We start from the raw sequence: 23,118 nt of genomic DNA, 5'->3' as shown, positions 1-23,118 counted from the left end.
TTTTCCTCATGTTCCCTGTCAGCCAGAGTTCATCTTTGTTGCTCTCTCCAATGGCTGTTTGCAAATGCCATCAGTGTGGCACATTCTCCTCAGACCCTCACTGCAGGCTCACTTTTGCTCAAGGGAGTTTAGCTGCTCACACCCTCATCTCTCTGTCAACACCGCAGCCTCAGAGTTGACTTATACCCTTGTTCTTTCAGCCCAAGGCTGGGGGACTGAGCAGTGCCTTCCTCTAGCTGTTGACCAAGGATGGATGACTTCCTTTTCTTCCTAGGCTGCCTTTCTTGCCCGTATCACTGGCTGTTCCCTCCCTCCCTCCCTCCCTCCCTCCCTCCCTCCCTCCCTCCCTCCCTCTCTCTCCCTCTACCACCTTCCTGGTTGCTTGCCTTCTATGTTTTCTCTGATACTTATTACCTCAGGTGGGTGGGTGGGTGTAAATTGTACTTCCTTGTTAGAAGTCACACAATGTGTTCATCCTGTCTCAGGCTCCTGGATTTTTGTAAGACTATGTTTTTTTCCTGCATTTCCAAGTGATACTGTATTGAATCATCTTGTATTGTTGCGAGTGGCTCTTTCCCCAGGTCCCAGTTCATCCTTTACATCATCTCCCTCTGCTTAGCTGGGTCTGCCTAAGTTACCATCTCTAGCTAAGCAGGGTTCAAGTGTGGTAATGGTTGGGTCCCACTGGTGTGCTCTCCTGTGTGAATATGTAAGGTATTCAGGCAGATGTGCTAGTCTGGTGGGAGGACCTGGCTAATGTCCTGCTTTTAGGAGAACATCTGGTTATCAGAAGCACCCTCACCCCATTGCCAGCACAAGATACCTCCTTCACGGGATCACACAGACGAGGTACCCAGAATGAATGGGCCAACACCTTGATTTGGGGTTCTTCAGAGTTTTATACATATAGGACTCTGCAAGAAATATTTTTCCCAGAATGCTGTATATCTATGAGACCACCCTGCATTTGTTCTAGAAATCTAAGAGATAGTATCTTAGCAGGTAGCTGCTGAAATTTATCAAACTTTTCTGTCCTTATAGCAAGACATATCTGATCATCGAATGCAGTTACAGGGCAGCAAGATGGCTCAGTGTTAAGTCATTTACTGTCAAGCCTGATGACCTGAGTTCTATCCCAGGGACCTGCATGGTAGGATGGGGGAACTGGCTCCAACCTCAACACACATCCCTGGGGCATGTATGTTGTACACACACACACACACACACACACACACACACACACACACACACACACAGTAATAAAACTATTTTTAAATATTTGTTCGTTTCTTTCTTTCTTGAGACAGGGTTTTACTATGTAGCTCTGGCTGTCCTAGAACTCACTCTGTAGACCAGGCTGGTCTCAGACTCACTGAGATCCACCTGCCTCTGCCTCCCAATTGCTGAGATTAAAGGTGTGTGCCACCACCGCCCAGCTAAGATGTTCATTTTTAAAAGATGAAGTTAGGAGTGAGGTTGGGGGTGAGAAGCTCTAAAATATTTTTTCTTAACGAATTTTTAAAAAATTGAAGAATCACAAAACCCCATAGCCCAACTTCGAATGAATTTGAGGAGTGTCTCCAAATTCTAATGAAAGATAACACAGTGTACTATATGGTGGCAAAACAAGCTATTTGCTACCTTGTGGATAGAATGTTGAGACACAGTGTCATTTGGACAAGCTGATGCTACATTTCTGAGTCCATTCAAATAGCTTCTTTGTTGCCATAGGTTGATAATCTTATAAAGAAATCAATGATTGAATTTCTGCAAATCAAAATTATATTTTGATAGAATTGTTTTTCTAAGTTCAAAATCACTAACTGTACAAGGGCATTGGTGGAGGGCGACAACAGGACATAAAAGTCATTGTCCCTTTCAAGTATACCAGGCACTTTCTCCTTCATTCATAGTTAGCTCTGTTCCTCACATGGTAGCAGCAAGAGTTTGATATTTTTAGTTCTATGATTCATAAGCCATCTAAAGACCTACAAATGCAATTGGCAGTGGGAAAATAACTGAGTTTTAATCAACCCATATCTGCAAACATATATAGCCCCCTTATACACAAACACACACATATGCACACATGCATACATGTACACACACACACATACACACATGAATGCATACACACACATATATTTATGTGCACACACACAATAATGGACATGTATCACAGAACTTAAAAATCAGCTTGAAAAGGCAATGCTATATACACACTACTTGTATTAACTGATGTTTGTGTTTCTATTAGAATTTGCTCAACTTTCATGTTCTGATTTTTCTATACTCACAGGGACGGACGTGCCTGTGTTAGCAAACACTATTTACATCTTCTTTGGCTCTCCTTTCCATTTCAGGGTTACCCAGGACCACTGGGACCACAGGGACCAATAGGGCCCTTGGGACATCCAGGGCCCATTGGGATTCCAGGAGAAAAAGGACAGAGAGGTGCCAGTGGCCTGCCTGGACCACCAGGAGAGAAAGGAGATAAGGTGAGTGAGCCCGTTAGCATCTAATCAGTCTCCAGTGCTCAGGGCTTGTCTATTTGCTGGCTTGTTTAAACGTCTGAGGATAATATTGGTAACTGAAGGAAAACTTTGGCTCTGGATAGGCAAGCTGTAAATCTCTGCAGCCACCTTAAGGAGTCAAAGAGAGAAAGAAGAGGAAAACGCTCAAAGCTAAGGTGGCCTGGAGTCACAGAGGCATGGGGACATAGAGGTGAGACATGTGGCAGACAAGCAGCCACAAGACAGGCAGGAAAATTTGGGGAAGTCCAAAGTGTTAGAAGCATGCGTAGAGAAGAGGAAGGTAGAAAGTTGCTCTTCTGAATAATTTAAGGCAGTGGGCAGATTTGTGAAGCTGCATGCCCCAAGCCTGGTGCTTCATTGTGGGTGGGGATTCTGGGAAGGAAAAGTACATTATCTCAGTAAAGGACAAATTATTCCAGCCATGTGTTTATAATGGCTCAAGAATACTGCACAACTGCACATGGTCAAAAACCAAGACATAGGAATGTGGTAACCGGCTTTTTTCTCAGCCCCTCTTCCAAGGAGCAGGTCCTTCTAGAACATTTCTTTAATCTCTAAATGTGCCCAGGGAAGACTGTTGTTGTTCATCTGCTTTCCGAACAACGCAAAGGAAGCATTATGTGTGCCAGGCCGAACCTTTCATTTCTCAGTCAACCATATATCTTAGAGATCGTCCTGTGTTAATTTCTTAACCCACACTTATGTCTTGAGAAAGTACCATGGAATATGCCACTCCGTGTGTCAAACCATGGCTTATTTCCTGTTGGTGAAAATATGAAATTATATCGTAACTCTGTATATGCCAGAATGTGGCACTGTCAGTTGCTGCTGTTCACATTAAGGTTCTGGTGTCCTGGGAAGGGTTTTGAGGGCTGGAGTTTGTCAGCATGCCAAATATTTAATTTGGGTTGGTTCTGCCAAGTTTCCTTCCTAGGTCCGTAAAACAGAAGGTGAAAGGATGCTCCTTAAACGTTGAGGTCTTGACCAATCAGTGCGCAACACGTGACAGTGACTGTTAAGGGCTTTTCATTTGGAATCACTGTTTATAGTTTTAAGTAAATAGACTTGCCTCTCTAACAATTAGTCATGTTTACAACTTTGTTTTGTATTTTGGAATTAGGGTCCAACTGGTGTCCCTGGATTTCCAGGCGTGGATGGTGTACCTGTAAGTGTCCTCTCACTTTGCTCCATTGTTTTAAGAAAGGAAGACCCAGTCACTGGGAGTGACTGTGCAGTGGTACACACACACCATCTGAGTACTTGGGAGGCTGAGACAGAGGGATTATGCATTTGAGGCCATCGGATGGTTTACATAATGAGAGCCTGTCTTAAAAGAAAAAAAAGAAAACAAACACCATCATAAACAAAGTCCCTGAAAATCAGATGTTCAAAAAATATGTGTGGTTAGTTCTTACTCTTAAATTTTGTAAAAATCATTCAAGAGTGCTTATTCTTCAATCTTGTGCAATAACTCTCAAACCAAAACATTTTCCATGAAGAGCAAAGTCTTCAAACAAATTAACAAAGAAGAAATCAAATCCAAAATAGATGCTAGATATACCTATTAGGTCATGCGCAGTGCTCTGGAATGAGATGTATGCCTATAAGAGAAGCCTCATTTTCTGGTGTGCCTCAGCTTTGGGAGTAACTTTTTGAGAGTCATGCAGCACAGAAGCCCAGTGAAAGATGAAAGCAGGGTTTGGGGAACTTTAGAATGCAGCAGACACCTCCAAAGCAGGAGAAGAGCTCAAGTTAAATAAACTTGCCATGGACAGAGTGCACTTTAAAGTTGTAATTTTATCAGGTAGTACTTTTAATTTTACCAGGTAGTACATCTCATAAAATAACAAGAAATGGGTCATGGTTTCTGTAGTTTGAGGTGAACGTTGGGGTTGTTTTGTAGAAGTGTCACTCACAGTTTTGTCCTCCCCAGGGTCACCCAGGGCCACCTGGACCCAGAGGCAAACCTGGCATGGATGGCTACAATGGTTCACGAGGTGATCCGGGCTGTCCTGGAGAAAGAGGAGCTCCTGGCCCAGGCGGCCCCCCTGTAAGACACCATTAGCACAACCTAGAGTGATCCTAAGTGAAAAGACTTTATGTGTTGTAGGAACTGGCTTGGTATACTCGGGAACTGGCTGGCCTTGCTGCACCTTGCCTGCAGCAGAGTCAACGAAACTGGGGGCTTAGGGAGTGGGGTGGCATAGCCAGAGCATGTAGGGGCATCATAGGCTGTGGAGAGGGAAGACACCGAGTGGCATTCGGGATGGGTATGAACTAACTTGGCGTCATTAAGGCATTTCTAGTTCCTGCACGAAGCTTGGGTAGTTAAAGGAGGAGATGGTGTACCAAAACTTGCAATCCTACCCTTCAGGGTGAAATTGTATTTAAAGATAGCTTCAGCCAGGTACATCCCTTATTCCTACCACCTGCCTGTCCAGCTCTCTCACTTGAGTAAAAATCAGACATGATTTGGCCTGAGTCAAAATGCACTGTATGAAATTCTCAATGAGCTAATAAAAATTGAGAAAATTTAAAATAAAAAATAAAATTACTATTTATATTATTTATATATCATTTATATGCTTTATATATCTTCTATACAATGTATTATTTATAAAATATAAGAATTTATGAAATAAAATTTGTAAAATATTATTTATATTAAATATAAATAAATAAATAAATAAATATATTCTTTCCCTTAAGAAACAAGTTACTTTTTATGTATTGTTGTCTTTTAGCTGTTCCCCCTTTACTATTTAAATATTTCTTCTTAAACCCTCCCAAGAGATTTCTTACTGGCATTATCAGAGCTGTCCATTTTCTCTTCAGTCATTTTCCCTATGCTCTGGACAGAAGGAGAACTGGTCTGAACTTGGAACTCAGAAGGAATTCCAGGCTGGCACCATTCTTCACATCACATAAAATTCATCTTTGGGTGTTAAGGTTCTCAGTCAAGCACACCCTCCTCCAAGTTCCAGAGCAGTGAGGTGAATACCCACTGAGGAAGCTCCTCCCCCTTCCACCAACTCTGGCATTTCGGAGGGCAGGAGCTCTCAGCAGCAGCTTTACCATAGCTGGTAGTGCTGACCACAGGGTCGGGATGTCCTTTTGTTAAGCAGCATTGTTTCCTTTGTCGCTTCTGATCCCCCTGCCTATAAGATGAGACTGTCCTGAATGCTAAAGCTACCCAAGGCAATTCAACCACAGATGGGATGGGGACAGTTACTACTGTCTTATGACCTTGTAGTGTTTCGTTAGTCTGTTAAAAACTTGCTGTCACTTATAAATGTATGAAGTGAAAAAAAATAGAATAAATATTTATGTAGTACTTTGTGATTGTAAATATTGAAAATCAAAGCGTTGAGTTGTATAGTTACAAAAAAAAAAAAATTCTCCAGTCTGTTTTGAATGGCATTTTCCTTTCCCCTATCATGGAATATATACTACCAAATTAACCTTTTTTTCATGCTGTGACAAAATATCACATTCTTTCTATGTTTGGGTTTATTGAGAAATATCTTCATCACAGCCTTTGTGTCTGTGTGCTTGAGCCAGTCCACCCTAGGTGCTCCAGTGGCCATGACTTCTCTAACTCCACCCATACTCTACCAGAGTTTCACTGGCAACATCGTAAATGCCTCTCTTGTGTTTCTTTCCCTTCCATCTCCAGAGACTAATTTCCTTTCCTCTCTCAAGAAGCTATTTTTGTAAAAATGTCAGTTGGGTTTATATCTGAGAGAAAAGGAAGCAACATATCTATGTGTTTTGCTGTACTTTACTCTGTGTGTACGTGTGTGTGCATGTGTGTGTACATGTGTGTGTGTGTGTACACATGTCTGAGTAAAAGATGTACAGTCACACTCCTGCCAACAAACTCCCACTTAATGTTCCTGTAGACAAGCTTACTGAAACTCACTGGGTCACAAAAAAGATACAAAAGCAAAGGGGACGGACACTATGTGGGAAGGGGGAGATCAGCAGAAGTGGGAGGGAGACAAGAGAAACTGGGTGACTATGAATAAGATACATTATGTACATGTATGAAAATGGCAAGGCAAAGCCCTTACTATGCATAATTAATATATGCTAATAGTTCAAGTGCAATGATCAATTATAGCAGGCTTATGCTGTGCTTAGTCACAATAAGCATTGAAACACACGACATGATTCGTCATTGATCATGTCTCCAAGTTTGCATCTGCTCCGTCTATTTCCATTGAACTCATTAAGTGCTCTAACTCAGTGTGGGACTGAAATCCACACAGACTGGATGTGGAGGAAGCCACAGCTGCCTGAGAAAGCAAAGCTGCTGAGTCAGGGGCATAGTTGATATGACTTACCAGGAAGTCACTGAGTGTCTCCCCCCCGACTCCCCACCCCGAAACTAAGTCAAACCCTTTTGTGAGTGGAATCAATTTGGAAATTTACACTCCTTCACTGAGCTTGATAATATGAAGAAGGTAGAAATTCTGGGCTAACGCAAGCATGTTAATATGTGTAAGATGTTAACTGGGATTTTAAGTTGTTCTATAGGAAAATTATAATGGAATTTATTGAGCTATTTCATTTACCATCTAAAAATGCTCTAAATGGTCGGGGAACATAGTGGCACATCCCTTTAATCCAAGAACTTTGTAGGGAAGCTGAGGCAGGCAGGTCTCTGAGCTCCAGAGCAGCCTAAGCTAAATTCCCGATCCCATGTTAGTCACTGCTACATAATGATACCTTGTCTCAAAAACCAGCCAGCTAGCTAAGGAACCAACCAAACAAAACCGGAGCAGCTTCACAAAAGGGAAGCTACTGTAAAGTTTGAAATTTGGTCTTAGAAAAGTCATATAAGCTCTTCTTTGGATACAAATACAGAAATGGGCAGAGGAATTAAATGGCAGAATTACTTACTTTTAAGAATAATGCCTTGTGTTATAGTATGAGGAAAATATAGTCTTTCTGTCCCATAATTAGTAACGGACCATTATTGAGTGGTCTGCCTAACTGAATGGCTGAGTAGAGGTGTATGACAACCTTGGACCTCTAGCCAGTAACAATCAAGGAGACCAGAAGTCCATCCCAGCCAAATGGCTACAGTGCTTTTTACTGGTGATGAATATTTCATATAGAAGAGAAAATATTGAAATGGCAGTCCATCTTTTTCCTAAGTGAATGTCTCCTTTTCAGGGTCAGCCTGGGGAAAAAGGAGAAAAAGGAAGATCGGTGTTCATTTCAGGTGGCTTCAAAGGTATTCAGGTGAGTGTTACGGCCATTGTGGGTTTAACAAAGCCATTTTCCCAGTAGGAAACACACAGGCAGGGATTTCTTACAAAGGATTGTTGAATGGACTGATCTTTTTTTTTTTTTTTTAATTTTATTTTGGTATTAACCTCATACAACAAGATGGCTCTGCTCTGCTCCTCTGGTAAGAAGGCACGAGCCTTCATCTCTATGGCTGCAGGTTGCCTTTCCTCTTACACATTCGGAATTATAAGGTCACATTCATTTCAAGGTCCCTTGGGCTCATCATTATTGTTATTTGGACCAGGGAGTCTGTTGCTATGGAATGACCTGAGAATAGCAGGGCTCTGAGAACTATAAGGGGGCTTTGGTTGAACAGCAAGATGAGACAAATACCACAGAAATGACAATACCTGAAAGTGATAAAATCTTAAATTATACCTTAAGTGTAACGTGTTTAGAAAGAGCCTGCATCTAAGAGCATATACACACTCTGATCATCATACAAAGCAATCAAATGTCAACACAGAGCCGATTGTTAGATCTGGACACCCTAGCAGGGGGGGACTCTCCTTGTGACTCCCTCCTGTCACACTAGAGAAGTGATTCTCAGCTTTCCTAATGCTGCGACCCTTTGATACAGTTCCTCATGTTGGTGTGACCCTCAACCATAAAATTATTCTGTTGCCACTTCATAGCTGGAATTCTGCTACTCTTATGAATAATAATGTAAATGTCTGATATGTGGAAGAGCTGATATGTGACCCCCAAAGGGGTGGAGACCTCCAGGTTCAGAACTATTGTTCTAGAGCAAGGTCTGGCGAGGCACTAGATGTGAGGAAACAGGAATTTTAGGTCAAGATGCTTCAGTAAGATGAGCAGAAATACAACCCACATTTTTCTTCTATGCTGTTCTGGTCTCCATTAGATAGATGAAAGATAAAGTAGTCCACCATAGAGCCCATAGAGTGTGATTGTTTTCTCAATAGTGATAAAGTGCATAGGCTGCCTGCCTGGGCTAGTACAGATCTGTCATGTTGCACTTTTCTCTCTCTCGCTGAGTCATCTGTGTCCTAGAAAAATGTCCTTCTCTTGTAAAACAATATAATGATGTCGTTGCAGGGAGACCATGGGGACCCAGGACCACCTGGCTTACCAGTAAGTCTCCCATGTAGCATAGATTAAAAATGTAATCGCTTGTCAAAAATTAAGACCTTCATATTACTGGGAGCAGGATGTTGAGCCCATGTGTGGCGGTGCTCCAGGTCACCCACCAGGAAGCAGCTGCTGACGTGACAAGCTGCCTCTCACACCACGCCCTCGTACACATTGTCTGCTCATAATCATTTAGCATTGCTAGGCATTTGCAGACCTATGGGAAATTAACTTTTAGAAATATATATATACGTGTATGTATATATATACATACATATATATATCCTCCTACATAAATATAGCAAACGAAATTTTGTGCCATTTCTATAGGATTTTTACCTGCCAATTTAGTAACTGTTTATTGTTATTTTGCCCCACTTTTATCTCCCTGGAGTTTGTATTTCAATGATCATATTAGCCTTTCTAGTTTATCAGTGTTTATGAGATTAAAATGAAAGTGGCTTTGCCTCCCAGTGATTAACCTGCATTTCTGCTCTGTGGCTTCCAGCTACCCATGATGTTACTTTGCCAGGTCAGTTCCCTAACGATGCAGAAGTGTGATTCCATGTAATAAATGAGATGCTTTTGATGTCAGTCCTGAAATAAGTGCCAGTTGATCACCCTAAAGAGGGCAGAGCTCTACACCCATAAGTCATTGGATGTGAGCTATAGAGCAGGGGGTCTGCTCTCTGCACCTTTCCAGGATTGCCCAGCCATCCCTACCATCTGCCAGCCATGGTATGCCATGATGCTGGCTTATGAGAGACGGAAAATTGCTTAAGTCTCAATCATCTTGATCCTGAGCTGAGGACAGAATTTTATTTACTTTGTTCTTCTAGGCCACATTTCAAGAGTATTTTTAAAAAGTATTAAATACGTTAGTATTTAAATAAGGGAGAAGGCGAGGTTGCTCAGTGGTTAAGAGGACTTGCTGTTCTTGCAGAGGACCTGGTCTTTGTTCCCAGCACCCACATTGAGGGCCATAACTGTCTGTGACTCTAGGTCTAGGGGATTCAATGCTTTCTCCTGGCTTCTGTATGTACATGGCACACAGACATATGTACAGGCAAATGGTTATAGGGATAAACTAAAAATGACTTTAAATATACACATTACCCAAGACTAGTATGATATGCTTAAAGTCGTGTTGAAATTGGGAAGAGCTAATGTAGTTCTCTTCTTTGTGGTTTTTATTATTACAAGATTTGTTTGTGGGGTGTTGATTGCTCTCTTGACCAGAAGGTGACCTACACCAAAGTGGGTCACCCTTCCTGACCTGGTGCTTCTAACTGCTAAGGATGCTCTCAGTGACCATATACATGTGAGGGGTGGGGGAGGGGACGGGACACTGGCTGTTTCACAGGTTTTCTATCTACTTGGGCTTCCATACCATTCTTTCTGTGAGCAATAATTGTGGTTTTCACAGAAGTGTGCTCATCTCTCTTTCTTCGTCTCCCTCTCCAGGGACCTAGGGGTGCACAAGGATCAACTGGGCCCATGGGGCATGCGGGTGCACCAGGGCTAGCAGTAAGTATAGCGTCTAATGCTGCCCCTCTATAGCTAACAGTGCAGCAAAAACTGAGTTCTTGAGTCAGTCTGATGAACCACCTGCTATGGTTTGTATATGCTAGGCTCAGAAAGTGGCATTCTTAGAAGGTGTGGCCTTCTTAAAAAGATGTGTCACTGTGGGTGTGGGCTTTAAGACCCTCATTCTAGCTGCCTGGAAGTCAGTCTTCCAGAGGAAGCTGTAGAACTCTCAGCTCCTCCTGCACCATGTCTGCCTAGATGCTGCCATGCTCCTGTCTTGATGACTATGGACTGAACCTCTGAACCTCTGTAAGCCAGCCCCAATTAAATGTTGTGTTTCATAAGACTTGCCTTGGTCATGGTGTCTGTTCACAGCAGTAAAACCCTAAGATACCATCTTTATTGGCAGAAACCCATCTTGATGGACAGGTTCCCCAGAAGAAGCCACCATCTACACCGAAAGACAGCCCATCCATGTTTGAAAGTGTTCTGTGTGTCCTTATTGTTTTTGAATGACACATACTAATATACATAGAGCCAAAGAGATAGCTTTCCACATGAGCCTGAGGACTTGAGTTCTATCCCAGAACTCACATGAAAAAGATCCAAGCATAGAAGTACCTGCTTCTAATCCCTGTCCTGGGGAAATAGACATGGGTGGAACCCTGGGGCTCTCTGATAAGCTGACCTAGCCTAATTAGTGAACCCCAGATTTCAGTGGGAGATAACTGTCTCTAAGACAAGAAATGACATCTGAAACAGATCCTGGTCTCCACATGTATCACACATACACCTACACCTACACCCATGTATGCACACACACACTTGCATATACACACAATTGTATGTATACATGAAGTACACCATGATATTTGGACACATATGTTTAATATGCAGTGATCAAAGTAGGATAGTTAGCACACCCATCACCTATAATACCCATCGTTTCTTTGTATTGGAAGCATTGACCATACTTGCAAGCCATTTTGTAATGTGAATTGTTGACTGTCCCTTCACTGTGCCATAGACCACTAGAACTCAATTTTTTTGACTAACTGTATCTGCAGTCTCATTAGCTAGCTCTTCATTCATCCCCCTCTCTCTAGTCAACATTTCAGGCTCTGGTAACCACAATTTTTCTCCTTACTCACATGAGATCAAATGTTTATCTTCCTCATGAGAAAGAGAGCAGCGACATGAACAACCTTACAATCAAAAGCGTTTCCTAGTTGAAACTTGGGTGACCAGGGGAGACATTCTGATTACTATGACTATAGTTGATTTTTTTTCCCATTAATTTAGGGACCCATAGGTCCTCCTGGGAGCCCTGGGTCGAAGGTAAGTTCTGAATACACCATGAGTGCCTGCCTTCGGGTAAGATAACTGGTCACTGACACCTAATCTTAGTCACAGATTGTCTCTTAGGAGACTTCCCACTTAAATAAACCTTCATGAGTTGCTGCAGGCTGGCCAGTCTGGGTCTCCTTCAACCCGTGGGGAAACAGGGTCCTGGTCAGGTTGACAAGGTGTTGGCGAAGAAATGACATGCAGACACAACACAATGAAGTGCTGAATCTGAGTGTATTTCTCAAAATGGCATCAGACTTTTACAGTCCTTACAAAAGAGAAATGAAAAATCTGGCAGCTCAGCAGTCAGGGTACATCTGAGGCCACCCGAAACACACTGGGTCTAAAGCAGCCACCTCTTCTGGACAGGTGCTGCAACCCCACCCCACCCCCGGCCCAAGTACTCTGGGACTGGAGGGTGTAGCGGGGGGCTGCGGACTGCACGAGGCTTGAAGCTCGAATCTCAAATCTCGAATCTCGAATGTTCTCTGCTGCACTCTCTCTCTCTCTCTCTCTCTCTCTCTCTCTCTCTCTCTCTCTCTCTCTCTCTCTCACACACACACACACACACACACACATACTTGGCTCAAGGTCCTGCCCATTCTTAGTAAAATGTCCACTATACTAATCTTCTGGGCTAGCAGAGACATTTTCCTGGGAGTCCCATTCTTGCTAATTCCTAGGAGTGGCTCAGCTGCCTTACCTGGCTGAAAATGAGGATTCTACTTGACCTTGCTCTGGGATAAACAACTCCCATTCTGTAAGCTTCAATGCCTTACCCCCTTCACTATCTCCCTAACAATGCCGGAGGCAATTAGTCTGGATGGGTAACATTCTTTATGAAATTCCAAGCCAGGGCTTGGCTAAGATGTTGGAACATTGGTAAAGGTCAAAGAGCAATGTCTAATTTTGTTTATTTATAGTAAATCATACCTTGGTGGGCACCTAGCATGCGAGTTCACAAGGACATATCTGGGCTACCTCTGAGTTAGAGAATAACAATGAATAAATTCCAAGAGACTGGCTTCCTTTGAAGCTTTTTGCCTCTGGTCTGTGGCCAAGTTTTTGGGGTTGTCACAAATCTTCTTTGGAGTGGGCATGGCAGTGAGTTGCATGGCTAGAAGTCTTGATTGCTTGTAGTTGCCCTTTTAAAACTAAAAAGCGATTCAATTTATTTTCTTTTCCTTTCAGGGAAATCCTGCCATGGGAATAAAAGGGCAAATGGGAGATCCGGTAAGGGTTCCTTGTACAGAAGAGCAGATGTTAGGATGTGTGCCTTCTTTAGTAATAGAAGCTGTTGAGATCATTTGTGTTCATTGTGTAGACGCTGACCGACTTCACAGCTCATAGCTTCTGTTTGCTAACTTATCTTACCCTTGGCTGTAAAATTACAATTCTGACAAAAGATAATACCAGGAAAGTAGCTACTAGGAAAATAGCTTCATGGGCGGGGCACTCTAGGACAGTGATTTAAGGTGGCGGGTTATATGGACTTCACCTGAATGTCCAATAGGAGGTAGGCTGCTCTTTCACGACACTGTTGAAACAGCTCTTAAGCATCTACTCCATTTTAGTGTTAACATTAGCAAGATAGACCTATTCCCTGCTGACACGGAGGAGTTCGATGGCAATTAAGTAATGGTACAGTTGTTTAACAGGAGTGTAAAATATGGAGGAAGACTTCATGATGTAGGAAATGTTCACAATATGATATCAAACATAAAGGCCAGTCAGAGAGCTTGAGACGAAGTTTGTAAAAGAGAACGTGAAGAGCACTGATGTCAGACATGGGGATGCAGGCCTGCAATCCCAGTCCTTGAGTGGGTCAACCCCCTACCTCTGTCTTTCTTAGAAAAGTTGGGCAAGGTGGTACATACCTTTTATCCCGGCATTAGTGAGGTAGAGATAGGAGGATTAGGAGTTCAAGACTATTTTTTTTTTGACTGCATAACAAATTTGAGGCACATTAGGCTATATTGAACATTATCTAAAAATATAAATAAGATAATAAAAACGGAGACAGCACCCTTCATGTTTGTTACTAAGTATTGTGGGTGATGTTGTGGATCTTTCATGCTTTATTCTTTGGGCTTGCCTTTATACATTTGACTATGCTAACTACACACTACGTTTTATAGTACGAGAAGATAGTGTGGCCCCGTCTTGAAGATGCTCACTTTTTGTTAGTCTGTATAGGCTATGTTTGGACTTCAACTATGAGGATAAGAATGATTATCATTAACAGGGCATATTGCTCAACCCTCTGCTATTTGTGTATTTGCTCAGTCATCTACTTACAAAATGATGCAGTCAATACATCCATACTGTTAGCTAATAGGATTTAAAGGGAAAAAAAAAAAACATTTAAATATTCCTAGTGTCTGAGCTCTTCAGTAGCCTCCCTTGTCTGAGCAATCTGGATCCTGAGTTACAGTATGTTCAGTAAACTTGAAGTCATATCCTTAATGAAGAAATACCACCTATCAGAAACATAGACCTACACTCGGCAGTCCATGCTAGCTTCAAACTTGTAATTCTCCTGCCTTGGCTTCTTATTTGCTTAGATTACAGATGTATAATTTTTATCTTGATTATAATTTTACAACTGAATTTAACAAGACACTGTTCAGTCATATATGAAGAGGCATGTATGTATGTGTGTATATGCCACACATAAACACTACCAAGCACTACCCTGAGTGTCTTTAGTAGGTTGTCCCTATTTATTTTAAAATTTTGTTTCAAGCCATTTTTCATAAGAAACAATAAATATAATTGTATATCACATAATACAATTTCCATGATTTTTATTTTTCAACCTAGGATACACACAGGATTGGAAACACTATATTATTTGTGGGTGAAAGTTTTCTGGGCTTCAAAGCGTAAGTTAAAATGAAATTCCTACCTTCTTGGTGTTTTTAAAGGGTGAAGTTGGCCAGCATGGTCCGCCTGGGCCCACTCTGTTGGTACAGCCACCTGATTTGAGTATCTATAGAGGAGAAAAGGTAAGCTCATTCACTTCCCAAGTCACCTTGGGAAGCACTAATAGGAAGCTTTGCCCGCACATGTTCAAGGCTGAGCTCCTGTGCCCCTGCATGCGAATCCCAAATCTGCCTCAATCGGCTGATGCTCATGTTAGTCCCGTTATGAGGCTCAGAGCCTTACAGTATTCTCAGGTTCTCTCAGCTGCTGAGTGGTAGACCTGGCATGAGCTGAGCAAAGTCCTCCAGAACACAGGAGCTCAGAATGTTGTTTATGCAGCAAAGATCGTTGGGGAATCCAGTTGTCCTTTCAGTATCAGAGGTGGGCTGCAAAGATCGTTGGGGAATCCAGTTGTCCTTTCAGTATCAGAGGTGGGCTTTGTGTGTTGATAACTGAAAAGCTGACATGTGAATAGGTCTGGATGCAGGATAGACATTGGGAAAATATTAATTTGTCTATCCACCTCTAGCACAGGTATTCCCAATGCCAGATGCATAGTCTACAGTTGATTTTAAATGATGGCTTAAATTCTCCTACCTTACCAAAACAAGCTAGTTCTCTCACTAGTTATATTGCCAACCTTGGATCTGCAATCTGTTTCCATAGCTCTTCTCCATGGCTCATATGCATCTCCCACAGACCCAAATAATAGCAGGGCTATAGATGTACATAGGTCTTAGTTGCTGATTTGATCCCTTACTTTTACAAAAAAAAAAAGCCTAATGAGAAACAGGTTGTCCAAAGAAATGATTTATGAAATATGTAGAATTCAGTGAATACTACGTAATCAGATTACGTCAATCATAATTTTTAGGGTGTAAGAGGAATTCCTGGAATGATTGGCCCTCCAGGACCTCCAGGACTCAAGGTAATGTTTTCACCTAATTTTTTTTTTGTGTGTGTGTGTGTGTGTGTGTGTGTGTGTGTGTGTGAGTGTGTGTGTGTGTGTGTGTGTATTTACCACCGCTTTAATGGCCAACATTTACTACTGGAATTTTTCATTATCTTACTATAATCTTATAAACCTCCATTCTTAGAAAGTTGTTCTCTTTAAGCTGTGGCCAATGTTTTTGCTTTTTATTTTGTTGTTGCTTTCCAGACTAAGCAAGTGTTGTTCCTTAAACCCTCCTAACACTGTTTTCTTTTAAAAGGGAGAGCCTGGTGTCGGGATCAAAGGAGAAAAAGGTATCCCTGGGTTCCCGGGACCCAGGGTAAGGATCCTAAGCCCTAAGCTTCCAGGGGGTTGGAAGCATTGCTGTTCACACACTTGTGAGACTATGCCTGTATCCCCATGAGCTAAAACGCAGAAACTACCCCATGTACAACAATGTATTTTGCACAAGAACTGGGGTGTGCCCTTCCATTTATGTCCATTTAGATACAACAGGCCTGCACAAGACAGGGGAGCTGGGAGACAAGACAGGGGAGCCGGGGGAGGAGGGTGACAGGATCGTGGCTGTTCCTGCTAGCTCAGTGTCAGTGTGGTATGCGCGTGGGCTGGTTAGTTTAAACCTATTCCATAAATTAGGTGTCTATGTAAGGGGGCCTAGCAGGGAAGCACTGTGTCAGCCTGTAGATGTTATCTCACACCTGTCAGTAATGGCAGGCCCTGTGGGATCCCTGGGGAGGGCAATTTCTAGTAGGGTTTAGATAACCCTCGTTTTAGTACTGAACGGTCCATTATTGGCTTTTGTGTCAATCTTTATTGTTAAAGTTGCACAGAGAAACTATTCATTTCCATGCAAATGGATGCACTGTAGATTTTAAAGATATTCGACCTAGTGCAGGCTTCATGCTAAATAATTTAAATTGGAAGAGGAGAAACAGCAAAAGCAAGCAGGGTCTTAATTAAATGCTGGCAACGACGTGAATTTCTTGAATAAGACTAAAGATCAAGTAGAATGGCAAACGGCAGAAGTACATGGAACCCGTTTTATGTTTATCTCTTTTTGTTCTGTTGAATATCAGTGCATATCGAGATGGCATATTATTATTCCACTGCATATTAATGCATATCCAAACTGCATAGCTATACAACGAGGTTAACAAAGATTAAAAACATCATGCCTGATGTTTGAATTCTGCTTGTTGATTTTCTGTAATTATTAGGGTGAACCTGGTTCGCATGGATCTCCAGGTTTTCCAGGGTTCAAGGTATGTGTACATCCCAGCAGAAGAGACAAATGAGTTTTCAGTAGTGAAGGGGGCTTAGCACCATGGAGAAGCTGTACCGTTGTTTGTGAAAGCTGACAGGAATTGGGAAGGCAGACGAATTCTTTGGGTTTTTTTTTTTTTTTAGCTCTTAAATTAATTTTACTACATTTATTTATTTTATTTGTGATGTCTCTGTGAGTGTGTGCATGTGTGCACATGTGCACATATGTGTATGTAGACATATGGCTCTGTGTATACACGAAGCTCAGAGGACAATTTGATGCAGTCTGTTCTCTACTGCTTGAGTTCTGGAGATAGAAGACACCCAGGCTTTGTGGGAAGAACCTTAATGCACTGAGTCATTTCACCCTGTCTTAGATAGGGTCTTATTGCTGTGTAGAGACATCATGACCATGGCAACTCTTAGGAAGAAAAACTTTTAACTGGGGCAGGCTTATAGTTCAGAGGTTACGTCCATTATTGTCACGGCAGGAATCGTGGCAGTATGCAGGTAGACATGGTTTCAGAGGTAGCTGAAAGTTCTATATTTCAATCCCTAGCAGATAGAAAAGAGCTTTGAAACCTCCAAGCCTACCCAGAGTGAGAAAGCCACACCTATTTCAACAAGGCCATAGCTCCAGTAACGCCTTCCCTGTGAGTCTATGGGTGCCATTTTCATTTAAGCCACGCCACACAACAACCATGTTCTTTTGTTTATTTTAGTTTTTAGAAAATATTATTTTATTATATATTTAATTTATATGTATTTAAATTATGTTTATACTATATTTATAAAATTTAAATACTGTAGACATATTATATTTTGTACTGTCCTTATGTAATTTATCTAAATGTGAATTTATAAATTTTAAATTATATCATTTATCTAAACATGTATTTATATAATTTAAAATATATGCAGAGTTATATGCACATGTGAATGCAGGTACTCACAGAGCCCAAAAGACATCAGCAGTTGTGAGCCACCCAACATGGGTTATAGGAATCTAACTCCAACCCTCCGCAAGAGTCATACATGATCCACACCACTATACCATCCCTTCAGTTTCCCTATTGGGTCTTCTGAGATAGGGTTTCACATAGTCCACGCTGGCCTTGAACTCATTGCATAACCATGTAGCTGGGGTTGGTCTTGAACCCTTGATCCCCAGATCCTATTTTCCATCTTAAGTGCTAGGATTACAAATATATGTTACACACCTGGCTCAGATACTTTTATTTGATGAATTACACAGTGCTTCTCAATCTGTGGGTCATTGCCTCTTTGGCAAACCTCTGTCTTCAAAAATATTTACATTATGGTTCATAACAATAGCAAGATTATAGCTATGAAGTGGCAATGACAATGATTTTTATGGCTGGGGGGGTGCGGGGAGAGGTCACCACAATATGAGGAACTGTATTAAAGGGTCACAGCATTAGGAAGGTTGAGAGCCACTGAGTTACAGGATTGTGTTGCTGAGTTTTAAAACTGAGTTACAAAACCAATACAGTCCATGAGTGGTTGAGAATGCCCAGTCTAAGTGAAGTTCTCTTTAGATGGGAGTGTGGGGCTGTCAGCCTGATACAGTGAGCTGTTTCAAGTCTGTCTGTGGTTGTTTTTAGGGGATCCAAGGAATGGCTGGAGATCCTGGGCTGTTCGGACTTCCTGGTCCAAAGGTAAAAACAGGAGCCCATGCCAGAAAAAATGAATTAGATTATTCTGTTATCAAATTAAGGTTTTAGAATATTGCAAATAATCAAATGATGTAACTCTTGAAGGAGGATAGATGTAATACTATAAATATTATTTTAATGCATGCTGTGGATAATATATAAGTAGTATATTTTCATGCCATTATTATAAGTAGACCATGAAGCACTGTTATGCTTATATCTGAGAAGCAGTTCTTTTGCAAGTGGATAATAATGCGAGTTTCAAAACTCTCATGGGATCATGTGAATTGAGATCATCTGCTTTCCTAGTGTTGTAGCGTGTTTTCCTTTGTTTTGTAACTTCTGGGATCCAGCATTCAGTGCTTGTTCAGGGCAAGCCCTGCTGCTCTCAGGGGGCATGATTAAAGGAGAGACAGTATTTTTCTGCCATAATGAAATGCAGATTCAGGTCTTACATGGTGAATAAACATTTGTACTGGATTGCCTTGCTAGATACTATGTTCAAAGTCTACCTAAGAAACTAGGCAACTGTCATGATCCTTAAGCTGTGGGCATTCTGTAATGATTTTTCTGCAGTTAATGGTTTTTCTTTCGCTACTGCTTTGTCCATCCACTGTTTACTTGTGAGTGTAGGTGAGAGGTCAGGTGCTTGTTGGTTCCTTCTGGAACTTCCTGACCCTCTCACTTCTCTAGTCAGCCAGTTGTCTTTGCTTCCCCCTACGAAAGGGCCTGCGGCCTTCCAACCTTAGTGGAATGCCAGGAAGTGTCGTTATTTCCAAGGAAAGTAAATAAAGTGCCTGATTTCAGGGGGATCCTGGAGATCGCGGGTACCCGGGACCACCAGGCATTTTGGTGACTCCAGCTCCACCACTCAAAGGTTTGTGTTCAATCTAGTTCCTCCATAATTTATACCAAAACGGACTAGACAGGTCCGGTAAAAAAATAAGTTTGGTCCAGTATTCCTGTAGCTTGCACACCAGGGAGGATAAAAACATTAATAGTGATATTTAGTTGCTTTTTCTTGTAGCTGTGGCAAAATCCCTGGCAGGGTTATTTTGGTTCGTGGTTCCATGATGCTAAGTGGTCAGGAAACTCTTTGGTGGGGCAGGCTTTGGCAGAGCATAGTGCAGCCATTCTAGAGAGCACATAGTAACCTGCTCCTGCTTTCAAAGTTCCTTCCTTGTCTTACTTCCACCATCTTGGTCCTCTCTCTCTGTCTGTCTGTTTGCCTGCCTGCCTGCCTGCCTCTCTCTCTCTCTCTCTCTCTCTCTCCCTCTCTCCCTCTCCCTCTCCCTCTCTCTCTCCTTCTCTCTCCCTTTCTCTCTCCCTCTCTCTTTCTCTCTCCCTCTCCCTTTCTCCCTCTCTCTCCCTCTCTTTCTCGCTCCCTCTCCCTTTCTCCCTCTCTCTCCCTTTCTCTCTCTCTTTCTTTCTCTCCCCCTCTCTCTCCCCCTCTCTTTCCCTTTCTCTCTGTCCCTCTCTTCCTCTCTCTTTCTCTCTCCCTCTCTCTTTCTCTCTCCCTCTCTCTTTCTCTCTCCCTCTCTCCCTCTCTCTTTCTCTCTCCCTCTCTCCCCCTCTCTCTCTCTCTCCCTCTCTACCTTTCTCCCTCCCTCTCCCCCCCCCTCTCTCCCCCTCTCTCAGGGTCGGATTTTGAGACAGGGTTTCTCCGTGTATCTCTGGCTACTTGGGAACTTACTCTATAGTCCAGACTGGCCTAGAACTCAGGGATCCACCTGCCCCTGTCTCCTGAGCACTGGGACTAAAGGTGTGCCACCACCACCACCACCACCACCACCACTTGGCCCGGCCTCCTCACCCCTTCCAGACTCAGTCACCTCCAAAACCAGGGACACCAGCCAGAGCTGGAGTGTTCACACTCATGAGGGACACTTCTGCCTTGAGCCATAACAGTTACTGTGAAAATGTTGTTCAATGTGCAGAGAGAACCTTTCAAAAAAGTAGGTTTCCTTTAACTGTTAAAAAAAAAAAAAAGGTCATTTGACTAATATCTCCCAAGATGCTTGTAAAAAAAGAAGCTTAAAGCAATGTCAGAGAATTATGGTCAAGGCTTGTGTGCCTGTAGAGGAGAGTCAAAGGGGCCCTAGTCTGACATCTCCCACTTAAAATGTGTCAAGAAGGTTCAAAAGTGTCTCCTACTTGGACTTTACCAAGACTCATAAAAATTCCTGAATTTCAAGATGTGTGTCAACATTTGTCTTATTACACCTATCGTTACCTTTGTCAGGAGCTCAAGGGGATCCAGGACCCCCTGGCCGCTATGGAGAGATTGGAGATGTTGGACTACCGGGTCCTCCAGGGCCCCCAGGCAGACCAGGGGAAACTTGTCCAGGTATGAAGGTACCATGTGTTACAGTGGATTTCCTGCATTGTATCTATGCATACCGATTGCATGAAATATTAAAAAGAGCAACCTATGTATGCTAACACTGGCTAGGCACCGGCGGATAGGCTGGCCTGTTCCCAGCCCGGCAGACTCTCTGACTCAGAGTTCCCAAATCGCTCTCTCTACCCAGCTCGCTAAGTTCCCATGGCTGGCTGTTGTCATGCCCTCCCCATGCTTCCAAACTCTCGAGGCTGGCTGGGTGTGCTCTTGCACACCTACGCTCCTTTCTCTCTGGAACCCAGTTGAGTTGTTGCATGAAGGAAAACACCACACAGTCTTAGTTTAGAATCAACAGATAACAAAATTGCTGAGCGCAGAACCTAGCATCCTTATTTTATAAACTAATCTATGTTAGAAATCCTCCAGTGGTGGATCCTAGTGGATCCACCACTTGAATCGACAGGCTCCGACGACCTACACTGTGTCTCTATGCTCTCTGCAGTCTAAAGGCGAGTCTCCTTTCTCCTGCTTCCTCTCTTCCTCTCCCCAACCTGAAGTCCCCCTCTTACCCAGTGATTGGTCCCTTGTAATCTTTCTTCATTAGGGGAAAATTCCACCATACATACCAGTTGAAATCCTCCATTCTAGCTGATCAGGAGGTATCCTTAAGAGTGCTTATGAAAGACAGTTACCTGTGTCCTCTCCAGGTCCCCAGTTCTAATCTCTGCTGACATAGCAACAGCCCTGGGTTTCTAATGTGTTCAAATTCAAACCAACCAAGGGGAAGAATATAAGTTCCTTTTTACACAGGTATGCACACACACAAGCACGCTCGCACACACTCATATTATCTCAATCAATCAGAGCTATTGTGAAGCAAGTGTTCGCATGACAGGCCTTCCATCAGATTTGCACTTGCAGAGATCTGAGACTTCTGCTAGGACTGAAGTATTTACTTAGTTGTACCATTGTTCTGGAAGAGTCTCTCAGTTGTTATCTACTTGCAAAAATTCCATCCATCTACCTAGGTTCTAATGGTCTATTTGAGATGTATAAATAAACATAATGATTTTAAAAAACCTTTGATACAGCCTTACTTCATGTGAAAGGGTCTTCCTCCTCCACCCAAAGAAAAAGGGAATCAAGGAAAGCACAGGTTATTTGACAGAAGCCCAGGGAAGCGTCCTGTGGCCATTGGGACCAAGGATCCCTTTGGGAGCTGTGTTGGTCAATATTCCAGTGAGACCAGGAATAGAGGTTTGAAGCCTTTTTCTAATTCTGTGAACCCAGAAGAATGGACTTGAGTAAATATTTTGCCCAGCCTGTGTCTCTTGAATTAATCCGGAAAGTGTAAGAAGTTTGGTAAGCTACTAAACCACTAGCTACCAAATTCATGTTTACTGCTCCACAAATCTAGCTTCTTCCTTTTTCAGGGTCTGACAACAGCAAGGCTAAAAGAGCCTTGTCTGGACCAGTCAGAGAGAAGGAGGCTGCAGTCAGGGGTTTGAAAGACCCAGGATTAAATAAACCAGGGAAAATACTCTCTTAGTCAGAAAACATCAGACTTGTCTTAGCTTTCTCCGTCGGGGCTTGCTTATAATAAAATCATATCTGCAGTGGATTGAAATCAAAACCCACTGGGAACAAACAACATATTCAAATATACAGTGGTCCTCTGAATTCCTTTTGAAATATAAATTAATCCTGTGCTGGCTCAGTCAGGAAGTTGCTTCTCACACAAGCAAGAGGGCTGAGTTCAATTCCCCAGATCCCACTCAGGTGTAGAGATGCACTCGTAGAACCCCAGGGCTGGTACAGGCTGATCCCTGGGGCTCACTGGCCAGACAACCTTGGCAAATTGGTGAGTTCAGACCAGTGAGGGACCCTGTCTCATAAAAGATGGGCACATCCTGCAGCTGACCTCTGGTCTCCACATGCGCGCACACACACACACACCTGCATGTAGCACCCCTCACTTGAGTCACAAAATCCAGTTAACCCAGTGGCATTTGACTCTGAATATGGGTCACAGTAAGACATACATTTAATTTTGCACTGCATTCATATCCCATTACACAAGTGTGTACACATATCCACACTGATTAGAATTCAGACTTCACAGGATCATTTTTGGAATATGACATACCCTTTTTTTCTATTCTA

General features: G+C 42.6%; 1 protein-coding gene across 4 annotated transcripts in view; it reads left to right on the top strand.

Annotated features, from left to right (window-relative positions):
* Col4a4 (collagen type IV alpha 4 chain) overlaps window positions 1–23,118 on the top strand; it is a 113,464-nt gene that overhangs the window by 35,264 nt on the left and 55,082 nt on the right. For all 4 annotated transcript variants that reach the window (XM_031368170.1, XM_031368172.1, XM_031368171.1 and 1 more), the window contains 15 exons: window positions 2,364–2,498; window positions 3,655–3,699; window positions 4,468–4,584; window positions 7,716–7,784; window positions 8,892–8,927; window positions 10,389–10,451; window positions 11,754–11,789; window positions 12,990–13,031; window positions 14,726–14,806; window positions 15,598–15,651; window positions 15,935–15,994; window positions 16,893–16,937; window positions 18,564–18,617; window positions 19,422–19,491; window positions 20,857–20,961. In XM_031368170.1, coding sequence (XP_031224030.1) covers window positions 2,364–2,498; window positions 3,655–3,699; window positions 4,468–4,584; window positions 7,716–7,784; window positions 8,892–8,927; window positions 10,389–10,451; window positions 11,754–11,789; window positions 12,990–13,031; window positions 14,726–14,806; window positions 15,598–15,651; window positions 15,935–15,994; window positions 16,893–16,937; window positions 18,564–18,617; window positions 19,422–19,491; window positions 20,857–20,961 — 1,012 coding nt within the window. The remainder of the gene's footprint in view (window positions 1–2,363; window positions 2,499–3,654; window positions 3,700–4,467; window positions 4,585–7,715; window positions 7,785–8,891; window positions 8,928–10,388; window positions 10,452–11,753; window positions 11,790–12,989; window positions 13,032–14,725; window positions 14,807–15,597; window positions 15,652–15,934; window positions 15,995–16,892; window positions 16,938–18,563; window positions 18,618–19,421; window positions 19,492–20,856; window positions 20,962–23,118) is intronic.

Source organism: Mastomys coucha, unplaced genomic scaffold (genome assembly GCF_008632895.1).
Source record: "Mastomys coucha isolate ucsf_1 unplaced genomic scaffold, UCSF_Mcou_1 pScaffold14, whole genome shotgun sequence".
NCBI classification, from domain to species: Eukaryota; Metazoa; Chordata; class Mammalia; order Rodentia; family Muridae; genus Mastomys; species Mastomys coucha.
This window is presented reverse-complemented; position numbering and strand designations above follow the sequence as displayed.